This window comes from Pleurodeles waltl, chromosome 12, assembly GCF_031143425.1.
Source record: "Pleurodeles waltl isolate 20211129_DDA chromosome 12, aPleWal1.hap1.20221129, whole genome shotgun sequence".
In the NCBI taxonomy this organism is placed as follows: domain Eukaryota; kingdom Metazoa; phylum Chordata; class Amphibia; order Caudata; family Salamandridae; genus Pleurodeles; species Pleurodeles waltl.
This window is the reverse complement of record NC_090451.1, coordinates 705,990,095-706,002,937: the sequence shown is the minus strand read 5'-3', so window position 1 is coordinate 706,002,937 and position 12,843 is coordinate 705,990,095. Positions and strand designations below refer to the sequence as shown.

The 12,843-nt window shown below is 41.8% G+C and overlaps 1 protein-coding gene across 9 annotated transcripts in view; it reads left to right on the top strand.

Annotated features, from left to right (window-relative positions):
• Nucleotides 1–12,158, top strand: part of LOC138266928 (calmodulin-binding transcription activator 2-like) — an 863,356-nt gene extending 851,198 nt beyond the window's left edge. For all 9 annotated transcript variants that reach the window (XM_069215705.1, XM_069215704.1, XM_069215702.1 and 6 more), the window contains 3 exons: nt 1,975–2,168; nt 8,181–8,255; nt 9,834–12,158. In XM_069215705.1, the coding sequence (XP_069071806.1) occupies nt 1,975–2,168; nt 8,181–8,255; nt 9,834–9,897 (333 nt within the window). In that variant the 3' untranslated portion in view covers nt 9,898–12,158. The remainder of the gene's footprint in view (nt 1–1,974; nt 2,169–8,180; nt 8,256–9,833) is intronic.
• Nucleotides 12,159–12,843: the final 685 nt, after the last annotated feature.

Here is a 12,843-nt window from a genome sequence, read left to right as displayed (position 1 = left end):
CCCCCTCTCCACTTATTTGTCAAAGGTGCTCGCCCGCTAGATGCCTACCTAACACCCTCGTCAGCTCTGTATTTGACTTCACTCCCAGTTGTGCCCAACTAAATACTATCGGTCAGTAGTGCTAAGGAAAGCTTCTGGGTGTGCGTCACACGGGGGCATGTTGCACGCTCGCCAGCATTCCTGGGCATGACTAGAGGTGTTAGACACTTTTCGAGGGGAGTGTGTGTTTTAAAGTGATACGTAAGGTGGCACAGAGCGTGAACAAAGAAGGTGCATTAAAAAAAAAGCAGCTAAAAGCAAGCTGCACAACAACCCTCAGGTCATTAAAAGGTGTATAATTCACCTGCAATACGTTAAATTACTGTGTAAAAATACAAGAGTCCCTTCCGAGGTCCGTAGCTGTCACAGGAGACCTTGTCTTAAACTGCTGTGAGGCAGAGCATTAGAAAGCACCACCCCATCAATTGGACACAAATGTGACTACATGTAGGTAATTTTAAAAGTACCTTTCCACCTAAATTGGGACTAACCAAACAAAACCCGCTCCACTGTAATTGTGTGTTGAAGCACAATTTCATAAACCACATTTCCAGCTGTCACTAAATGAGTGCAATCATAGGGGTTAACCACATACTGTTAGTGCTTTGCTCCTTAACCTCTAACCTCTGTACCCCCAAAACCTTGACCCCATACTCTCAACTCTATACCATCAGTCTGTATACTATGAACATAACACTCAACACCTAAACCTATAGTCTTCACATCTATTACTTATACCCTTATCCTGATCCACCTAACCCACTAGCCCTCCACTATAAACTCTTACCATTAACCTCTGTACCCTTAAACTCTGTTCAGCAAACCGTTCATCCAGTACTCAAGGCCCATAACCCTGTACCCAGACCCTTAGCCCTGTGTGCCTTACCCCTATTCCATAACCCTTAAGCACAATACCCCAAACCCTCACGCCAGTACTCCACATCCTTAATGCTAGTTCCCAGTCATTATTAACAATATACATACACTTAACTCTTAAACACTAACTTCACACCCAAGTACCACTAAACGTATACCTTCAACTCCAGTCTCACAATCCCATACTCTTAGCTCATGTACTCTTAACACATTCGCCCTAAACCACACACCCTATACCCATAGCTTTAACATGGACACACTTAACCTCTTTCACACTGCCCTTTTTTCATTACACTTTGGGAACAAGCACAGCTGTGTTCCTTATCCAAAGAATCAGTTTTAGAACTCATGGATTATAAGTGTTATGTTTAGACTTGTTGCGTTTTATGTTTTTGGGCAATACTATACTGTGAAGAATCCACTAACTGAATTTCCTCTATCCTGGGATAGATTTATTAAAGAAATGTATCCAGTGGATTCTTCTCTATATTTAGGTATTACTCCAGAAATTCTCTAAATCTGGCACTTAATAAAACATTGGACCTACTTAGAGCAATTGTTTCCATCATACTTTCGGAAAGAAATAGTCCTCTGTGAAGGCCCGTCTTCTAAACCTGCACACACATCTGTAAGCTTCGAGAGATGGTAAATTCTGTTCTTCAGGAAATTAGTGGTACCTTGAATTCCTTTGCTTCTTTCTAATTCCCTTTCAATATTTTGCCATTATTTCTTTTTCTTTCCTATCAGCTCTTCTTTTTCTTGCACTCTCGCTCAGTAGTTCGCGCTGTTTCCACCCTTTCTTTTCTTCCTTCATTCCCAGCACTAGTTTTCCACTTCCTTAATTCACTTTTGTTGTCTTGGTCCCTCTCAAAGTATTCCGCTCTTTCTTGCATTCTAACTTTCAGTGTTTTTCTCTTTCATTCTGCTTCCTTGTGCAAACACCTCTCTCCTTTCCTTCAGATCTTCCTATTTTAGTAAAAAGCTTGTTCAAGACCTGTAAAATTTGTCTTTTACCTGTTTTTTAACTTGCTGTGTATTCCTTTTCCATTCCTTCCACAGTATGCACTTTACAAGAAAATGACGCAGGCAGCCATTTTAATCCAGAGCAAATTTCGTAGCTATTATGAGCAGAAAAAGTTCCAACAGAGTCGGCGAGCAGCGGTGCTGATCCAACAATACTATCGCAGCTATAAGGAGTATGAAAAGCTGAAGCAAGGGCATCGACCTGGAGCTTCCATGCAGCAGAAAATCAAGTAAGTTGGGCATTTCTTAAAGTGAGTTAGTGAATACATTTTACAGTGCACTTAACGCACCAAACAAGGTCTAACTTCTGTTGCCTTGTTTGTGTATTGATGCTTTTGCATTGTTAATCTTTAACCGATTGACAGTCTTTACTTTATTTTACCATCCCATGACTGGATCTTGGAGAGTTCTGAAATATATATTAAAGGTTTTTAAACTGTCCATATGATGACCATCGCCCTCTGAAAGCCTATCCAGGGCACCATTTTATGAAGATGTAGACTGCCAAACTCCAGAAAACCCTATTTCGACATCACATTCCTTGATCTGGGTGTAAAATGCTGAATAATGTCTACCTCTAAGAGAAAAGTGCGGCCTGATTGTCTTACTTTGAAAACTGTGAAAAAAACCACTTATCCCTTTAAGGTTCAGGGATCTTCCAATCCCCATAATTTGTTGTACTGGCGGATGCCTCACAGTCCGTTTTCTATTATTGGGATCTTGGAACCTGGAATTAATATTAGCTAGTTAAATAGATGTTAGCTAGTTAAATAGATAAACGGGCTGTCCTATGAACAGAAGCCTCGTTTCAGAAGACTACTACTGGTACTTCAAAGCTGGAAGCCTACTTTAGAGTCAGAAAGCGCACTGCATTTGGCAGTAATCAATTCATATTTTCTCTCTGAAGAGCAAGAATTCTGCAACATATAGCTTTATTTTTCATCATTCGGATGTTCCTGATTTTAAAATAGTTGTTTGTTTTCACTGAACAGCTTTTAACATCTTTTAACATCTTCAACCTTTTGCAGTCTAGTTTGCAAAGGTAGGATTTTCTTTCACCTTTCTTCAGTAGGAAAAATGTAAAAAACAGTTGATGTATCCTTGTGTGTTGTTTGCTATAGTGCACTGTAAGGCATAAATTGATACCGGGGAGCAAGGAGCATAAGGACTTTTCTTTAGGTCCTCTTTAACCAGTGGTTATCGGGCAGTATCCATGGAGGGTACTGTAGTTGACCATTAGTGCACTTCAGTTGATTGGCCAAGTTGCTTCTTATGGGCATTGGAATGTCCAGGAATAGCACAGTGGAGGAGTAAATTCTTACACTTGGAACAGGAAATGGGTCATTTATGCATATAAAGATCAACATCAAAGTACTGAAAGGTTGGCACCTGTTCCGTGTCCTTTTTGGGTACTTTCCATCTGGTGAGCCTCTTTCTGTTCTGTGTAGAATTCCAGCTAAGTATAAGAGAAAGAAGCATCTGTGTAGGTAGAATCTCTTCCGTAGAAGCCCTCTATTGTGTGATCGGACGCCCCTTGAAATATCTTGTGAAAAGGGATACGGAAACGGCTACAATCAGTTTTGGCATTAGCTCTGTGCATAGGTGTGAAAATCACCTCCTCTGACCCTAGTAACTGCCAGTTCAAGAGAAAAACTGAGTGCTGGTCTACGTTGGATCCTCAATCTAAAATCATTCTTAGCCTGTTCACTATTCCCTCAGCCAAGAGTATGGATAGGCCTGAAAGGCATATACCCATTGCAGACACTTTCAGAGCAGCCATGTGGCTGACTTGCATGGCTTTTGTGTAGTATTGCCTGAAAACTTTGAAAATAAAACTTATGGAAAAAAACTCTGCCCCATTAGTGGTTCTAAAAATCAATACTTTGAAAAAAAATAAGAAATTTCTCCGTTCTGCTGATGACTCTACTTCTAATTCACTGTTTGTTCTCAAAATATTAGAAATAAGGACAGTGTGAAAGGGGGAAAAGGGTGAATGGTTATGAGTTAAGGGATACAGACTATGAGGGATAGAGGTAATGGTATGAGGTTAAGTCTTTGGTCTATGGGGTTTAGGTTTGGGGTACAGAGTATAGCAGTACATGGTTAGGAATTGAAGAAGTGTTACGATCTATGATTTTGAGGGTCTAGTGTTGAGGGTATAGGTGTTAAGGGTATGGTTTAAATGTCTTAGGTGTTTCGTTATTAAGTGTAACTTGAATGGGGTTAATAATCAGGGTACTGAGGTTAAAGGTATGGGCTTACCAGCTAGGGTTAGGGCATTGGATGTATGGTTGAGAGTATGTTGCACAGGGGTTAAAGGTGCAGGGTTAATATTGTACGGTTAAGGGTCTGGGGTGAAGGTAGAAGGTTATGGTTATGGTTGAAGGGGTAATGGTAAAGAGTTAAGAATATAGGGTTGAGGGAGTGAGGTCTAGGCATACATTTCTGGTCTAAATGGTTAACAGTTTATGATGAAAACCATTAAAAATCAGTTTATTTTAAGGTGTGTTGATGATTGTTTATTATTTTTTAGTTTATCCTCTCAAAATAAAAAAACAATTTGAAGTGTTGCTTTTCATCATAAGACTGTATTAGATTTCAGTGAAACACACTACAATTTCGAAATGATGTTATTAGAAGTGTTAATAACTGACCTGCTGCTATTTATCACTTAAAAAATGAAATAACCAGGTATAGTTGTTTGTGTTAGCATTCAGTAAATGCATATTAGCACACAAATGAAGTTTTCAGACAGCGTTCTCCATAGATTCCTTGTGGCATATACTCTGTCCTCAACAGTGTGGGCCTCAGAAGTTAGGTCACCAGCCACTTGGAATGGTAAGATCGAGAATGACCAAGTAAAAACAGTTACCTTCTTGGTGAATATTGGTTTATAGTAATTGTGTAGTGTGATCCTGTCCATAGTGGCAGCAGCATGTTTACAAGAAGCAAAATACGTGCATTAGAAATAATGAGAGCAAGGTTCCAGCCAGTATAATCTCAGTATTGTAGGCTAGAGAAGAGAGTAGTGGAGGTGACAGGAAGTTCTGCAAAGACCATCCGAACAATAAAAGTAAGGAAAGAAGAGATTATTCAACAGGAAGAAGTACATACGATGCGCCAACTGGTGACTCTGGATCCCAGAACCTCATTGTTCCAGGAAGGTGGGGCTTAGGAGGAGGAGGGCCCAAGCGAGCTACTTAGCACACTGCAACACCCGTTTCACGGGAAACCCAAACTGGGGACTCCAGGTCCCAGGACCACAGCACACAAGGAGGGAACAGCTGATAAGGAGGACCCTACAGCGCAACATAGTGTGCTGCAGCAGTCACTGCTTGGGACGCGCCAACTGAGAACTCAAGGTCCCAGAACCACCTTGCTTCAGAAAGGAGGACTAAAAGAGGAGCAAGGCCCTACAGCACTACATGGCATACTGCAACACTGGCTTCGAGAAACACCTCAACAGGGGACATCAAGTCCCAGAACCTCATTGCTCCAAGGAGGAGGGGTTTAGGAGGAGGAGGGCCCTATAGGGCACTGCAATAGCTGCTGTGTAGGATGGGCCAACTGGGGACTCAAGGACCCAGAACCTCATTGCTCCAGGGAAGAGGGGCTTCGGAGGAGGACCCAAGCGCTATATAGTGCGCTGCAATACCAGCTGCCAGGGATGCCCCAACTGGGAACTCGAGGACCCAGAATCACATTCTCGATCCTCGAGGCCACCAACTTTGGCTCTTCTTCCAATTATTTAACAATTTTTTTCCTACATCCTCCTTATAAGAACAGCATGAGATCTGTTGCTGTAAAGTGCAATGTGCAGTACATTAAACTAAGTGGAGAAAATACATTTTTAAATCTTTAAAGTGCCCAGATACTTTATAACTAGGACTTTCAGAGGAGCATAAATAAAGTGCAACTGTAAAATACAATTTGCTGTAGTGCAATGCATGCACAGACAGAATAAAACAGAACTATAAAACCCATAACAAAAATTCATAATGGGACAGACCAGATCCTGGTTAGTTTCAAGAGGCTCTCAATTATACCAGATATCTGTGAAACTCTTGATGGCACCGACACATTTGATCAAAACATTCTATAACTTGAGTGGACTTAAGTATTTGACTGTGCCCTAGTTTCGCTTGTATTTTTCTTACTCTTTTAGAGTTAATCTAGCCACCTCAATCACCATTTGAATCTATTTCTTTGTAAGTTGGGCCTACCTTTTTTGGTTGGTTACTAGCTGTTTGCTAGTTGTTTCACCTCCGGTGAAGCACATGAGCCACTAACTGGAGACCACAGACTGCTGCAAAGCATTCAGTGGAAAATTGTACCTCCTAAGTGAAATCAACGACGTAATCCAGGAAGGTGAGACATTATTCACTCAAGGAGGGATTTCACCTAAAAATCCCAAAACCCCAATAAATATTACTTGTTACTATCGGACGAAGTATAAAGGCTCTTGTATTAATTCTATTTCAAACAATGCTGACAATGCTCCTGCCTTAAGTCAAACATTTTCAACTAATCCATCAAATGTAGCCACTGACGTAGTGCCCTCATCCCAGTACACACCCTCCCCACGGAAACAAACTTCTAACAAGAACTTGATAATTTAAACAATTCCTTATTCATATACGTTTGCACCCCTTGTTGAACTTCATTCTGCTAGTGAATCTAATTCAATAGTGAGCGGAAAAGCAAATAGAAAGGTTACTATATGTGCTCCTGATCCTATAAACTCTAAACTTGATGTCTTTACACATAATTTAATGGAACTTAAGATATTGGCAGAGCAGCTGCTATAAAGAACACAAGACATGTTTGTGACAATTCTTTAATTTCACCTTGTTCTGCCAAAATAAACCATGTCAGCCACAACAGCAATCAGGACCCCTCTTTTTTAATAATGGATCTCACTCTATTTTGGCTTTGACTAGTTCAGGAAATTTTTGTGAGCCCAGATCTGATCAACCTGATTGTTTCCACGAAAGAAAAGAGTAACATTTCTCTACTGTAGCTCCAAAACATCCAATCAGCTCTGCTGGTAGCTTGTCTAGAAAGATGGACCATCCAAACTATTTGCACCATCAGACGGCTGCTAAGGACCCCACAGCACTTGGATTGGACCCGCACCGGGATTCAGCTATTAGACGGGCTCAAGCTGAAAGGGAGTCTGTTGCGTATATGGGTAATGTGCCTCAGTTGGGACGGTTAATATGTGAATTTAGTGATTCTGTACAAATGACGAGAAGGCTGAGGAGTCCGGTAGATGCAGAAGTAAATCTTGAAGATTTTTCCTTTAGTAGAGAAGTTCAGTGTAATGGCTCCAGGGATATGGGTGCCGAAGACTGGAATCATTACTGGAGACGGATTGGTTTGCAAGTTTGTTTATCTTACATTTGTGGCTCTCCCGAAACAGCAGCAATTGGCCCTTGTTCACCTTTCTCCTCAAGCGGTATGCATTTTGTCCTGAAGCTCTGGACGTAGTTAAGAGCGTTAGAGCCTTATGTGGCATGTAGGCTACTTCGAAGTTCATGAAAGCTTCTAGAAGTAACCAGAAGGGTTCTTTTAGAGGTCGAGTGATGTGAGTAGATTTTTTGTATTTGAAACCACCCATGAAGCAGCATGTACTGAAGTATTCCTAGACACAACTGTATTGAGTAATTCTTGCTCTTCCTCCTTCCAACCAAGCACATGCCATGCGCCTCCAACTATGGGACTCAAAATAAAAAGTATAAGGGCTTGGCATAAAGGGACGCTTGCACTGTTGCTGTAGCCATCACTTTAATTAAAACAACATCATCCTGGGCAGCTGTGAGGGAGGGGAGAGCAAGATTAAAGGAGCGCTGGAATCAGAGTGAATACAGCCATGTCGCAAGTCTTAGGGCAATCGAAGAAAACAAAGCAAGTGTCTTTGAAAGGGACTGCACTGCTGGATTGTGTGACACAATCCTGTAAGCTGGTAGAGTCATTCAAGTGAAGGAAATATTCAAAGAATGTCCTTCGGGCTGGAAGAGTGTGCCATATCCTGCTGGCTAGAGGTTCTGCACTGCCCATCACTGCCTTCAGCAGCCAGTGTTTGCTGCAAATACACTTTTAAGGAAAGTAACATTAGGCCTAGTTGTTCATTTGTCATTACTTATTTTTTATGTTAATATCTTCACTAAAACTGTTTAAATATTAAAATATCTAATGAAAATATGGATTCTTTTGCATTTGTCTTTTTTTGTTCATTTCAGAGGTCCCTTTCTAACCAAGAAACAGGATCAGGCAGCCCGTAAAATCATGCGCTTCCTGCGACGCTGCCGACACAGGTAGAATGCCAGTAGTTCCCAGCATTGTAATCTCTCCATATCAGATGACTTGCCTCATTATCTGCATGACATTCGCTATAAAATGTTCTGTATTTGGTTGGCATAATATGAAATGGACGAAGATGTTCTTTGAGTACCTTTGTTCCTTGCTGTTGTTGTGTGCTTCACAGATATTCACCCTCCAAGTCAGATCATTTTTCACCTCAAGAAGCTTTGTACTCATTTGTTTTGTATTGTCCCTTCACCCTACACATCTGCCTCTGCACCGTCCAGCATTTGTCCATATGCCGGCAGTTTCTCTGTCCCTGCACCCACCCCCCTCCCCCTCTGCCTCCCCCCACATCTGCCATGTCCCCATCCCACCTCTTCCTCAAAACTGCTTATGGTATTCATCAGTTCATTACATCCCCAATGCCTCCCATTAACTTTCAGCAACATCTCTTGCCGTTGGACCCTACGAGCCGATATCCATCCGTGCATCCCTTCTCCACTTACTTTGGTCCCTTGGAACACCCTCACATGTCCCTTCACAGTCCCATGCTTATTTCCTTTTATCAGACTTTTCAATATACCTGTGATAAGAATGTTGAGAGGCAGCTCAACACTGGGCTCTTTCTGGCATTGGCATACATCCTCCAACTCCAGTTATGTACAAACGGGTATACGCTACATGCCTCCAAGTGTGAGATCCCAGTATGCGGCAGCCTCCAATGCTGATATCAGAATAATCTTAGGGCACTCCTAATGTGTTTTTTATTTTGATTAGAAGTCTTTTGGTGCCAAGTAGCAATCATGTAAAAACTGTCATAGAAACGTTCAACTCCCAGCAAGTCATCTTTATACCCCTGGCATAGCCTCATGTGTGATCCCTGTACTGGACAGTCTGTATTGAGGCGCATTGCCATGGCTGCTTACAGGATCTCTGCATTTGAACAGTAGAGGTAGTTCCGGTTTTGATAGAGGTGCAATGGCAGGATTACATATGAGATCCCTAAAACTAAAATAGCAGGTATTAAGGTAAGTTGACATAGCTCTGTGGTTTCAGTACTGAATCAGTAGGAGGCTGTGCTTATCAGGATTAAGATGTATTGTCTCCTCTGACTGTATCTGTTTCTGCACTTGAACAGCAGGGGTTTTCGTTGGCCATGATTGCAGTCCATTGCCAAGGTGTTTAATTCCACTACTGGAATGGCGCAAAAGTGCACTAGGTCATAGTAGACTTTCTTGTCAGAGCTTTTTGTTGCCTTCTAGAATCGAATTAGCAAGGCTTCCTGAAGTACTGGATTGAGGTGCATTTCTGGAGCCGCAGTTGTATCGAATTCTACAGCAGTTGAGGTTGCTGCAGGTTGCAATAAAGATGCATTGCCAAACCTTTGTGCAGTCCATTCAAAGGGAGTTGTACGGTTTATTAAATGTCCTGGACTCAGCGCAAGGCTAGGAGTGGTTCTGTGGCTGAGAACTGCCCTGCAGTCCCAGGGATTACGGATTGCATGGCCACCATTGTCACTGAATGAAAGCAGCGTTGTCCTTGTCCCGAATAAGCCAATTCACTTTCTTTGTGTTTTTCTCTCCTTATAGAATGAAGGAACTGAAACAGAGCAAGGAGCTGGAGAGTTTACAGAAGCGAGGAGTCGCCACTTAAACCCCACCCCATACTGGGAATATACTCCAAGCGTTGCAAGGCAGCTCATAAGAACCTGAAAGTATCTCCATATGGCCACAACCTTCCCTCCTGTCCCTGAACAGGAAGTCGGAGGTGCTGTGGGAACTCGCTCTGCTCTTCAAAATCCAAACCTTTGAGCAGAAACGAGACAAACTGGGAGCCTTGACTAAGTCTTAAAGTAGGCCCGACCCACCGGGTCGGGGCGGGATGCTTGCGGGCTGCACAAAGAAACATGAATTACCTACTCCTCTTACAGAGAGACCCCGCTTCAGGACTTGTACTGAGCGAAGCTCATCTGCACTGATAGTTCCAGGGATCGCAAGGGGCAAAGCACGGCAGCTGGCTGGTACCAGCTCATGATTGTTTCTGGGGTGGGAGATGAGGGTGGGGGTGTTTAGGGAACGGAACTGCGGGTCTTTACTTACAAACTGTTTATTTGAAGCAGAGTGCTTCTTCAGACATGTTGTTGTTGGAGTGCTGCATGCTTGGTTTTTGTTTTTCATGGCCAGTCTTTCTGCAAGGGGAAGGAGTTTTTCCTGACTTGCATCCCATGGCCTGTGAACAGACTCTTAAATGCATGATTAGCGGCATGCAAGGACCAGAAAAATCAAGTGGTTCCATCCCTCTGGAAAACAGCCCTAGCGTCTTGTCATGAGAAGGCCTGGCTGTACCCAGAGATTGCCGTCACCGTAGCATGGTATTTGTAAAGAACGCTGTACACGTACATCAGCGACTCTTTCAGGAACTTCTTTAACTTTAAGCTAAATGCACCATGTCAAAAAGCCGTAGCTTTCACGTTCGTTTGGAAAAAAGGTTTCTATGGAAGCATTTGCCTCTTTACTTCAAGAGATCCGGGGACCAAGGTACAATTGTTGGAGTAACGCCATTGAAACATTTCCACCCAGCAACTAACGTTTAATTAAGCTGATGAGTTTTGATCTGACATCAGGATGGGAGCTTAAAGATGTTCTTTCGAAGAATTCTCATTTATACTCGTCTCCACCTCCCCCTTCCAAGACACAAGCCCATCCCATGTTGGGAAATCATTGCTTTGTGGGCCTTTGGAACTTAAATGTGATTGTCTATCTCCTGTGCCAGAAGCACATTGTAAAAACCAGCACACCTTTAATGAGATTGACTCTGAATAGTAATTTCGCTTCTGTGGAAAGTGGTCCAGGAGGGGGACAAAAGGGTTATACAGTATGCATCTGGGAAAAAGGTCATTAATCCAGAACTAACCAGTCCAAGAAATACACACTTGTTTGGAAGGAAGGGACATAGTAGGCTTTCAGTTAGCATTTTGGTGAAAAATTAAAATCATTTCAAACACTACAATGCCATACTAGTTTGATCGCTACCATGGGTACTTCTGGGTACTCCTGCTACATGGAGATGGTTTTAATTTGGTCCTTCTCCAGAAATCACATTCTTGGGTGAACAATATTCATGTAGTGTTTTGACTATCATTAACCAGTTTATTACCACTGCACTTAGTTGTTGTGCATTAAACTTGTAACCACCCCTCATAATGGTACACGTATTGTCAGCTAATAATTTTATCTCACACAGTGGAGAATCATTTATCCATATCTGCAGTGATTAACAGCTCTAGAAACTGGTGCGTCTTTTAAACTGTTCAGAGTAAGCTCCAGCCACTGGGAATTTCGCCTTCTTGTTTTGGTTCTCCTCTCCACACACTCAACTGAACTATTTTAAATGGCTTTAGGTATGGAAAAGTGGTTAGAGAAGAATTCGGTTTGACATTGCAAGTGGGTGCTGACGTTTTACAAGAATACTCAAAATGTTTGTTTGCAATGAAAGTAAGTTGTATTGCTATAAGGTTGGGTATCTTGTAAACAGGTGGTTGATGAAAGGAGAACCATGGTCTGATGGATTGGAAGAGTTTGTGTAGCACTGAGGCAGTAGGGCCAGTAAGACATTTAATTGAAGTATTCAGAGGGACATAAATGTCTGAATTCATTTCGCATTAGGGCATAGCATTATCGACTGACATGAAAGACTTTGCTAGAAGCTCGTTCTACATCATAGAATGTATCCTATCAATTGTTGGCTGTACCTTTCAACACTGTAGAACTCTGTGCTGCCTTTCAACTACATTTTTTCTATACAAATAGCACCTGTACATGAAAAGGCGAAGACCTCAATGTATGCCTGGGAACACCAAGATGTCATGCATGCATGGAGGTGGCATAATTTGATTAAATTAGTGCTACAATGATGATACATTGCCTTTCATTACACCACCTAAAAAGAAAGGCTGCTGTTGATTCTACTAGCGTCGGCTTCTAAACAGCTTTTTGGATTAATGATTACGGTTGAGAATTAATTTCATATTTGTCCTGTGATCTTGGCTAGGAGAGTTAAGGCCTGAAACCAGCATCAGCTTTAAGTACCTGTTGGCACCGATTTTTAGATTACTGGTAGAAGGTCTTGTAAAATAATTGACTTTGGCAAGTGCCATTGGTTACAAAAGATTGTCTGGCTTTGTATTCCATCTACTCCGTGGCCTGTACTGCTATGGAGCTTTTCTAATGTCTCACTCACTAGAATAATTGATACAGAATACTTCTAAATAAAATTGGCTTAAATAACACAAACCGCAAAGAAAAAATGTATTTAAAAACTCTAATGTAGAGCTAAAACAGATGGCAAGGATCATTGGGGGCTACTGAGGTTGCTATGCTTTATTAGATACATGCCCTGTAGCACCAACAAAGCCCTGCACCACCCGCTGTTTAACTGCTGTGTTTTCCCGCTCACACAGAGAAAGGAATAGAAAGATGTAGCTCAGGTTTTTTTTCTTTAATTAATTTCACTTTTTTCAGCCATTGTTTTCTTCAGTCATTCTTGAACATTTGCTGTTTGCTTTTAGGAATTTTAAAGGATCTCTCGGAGCATCATTCC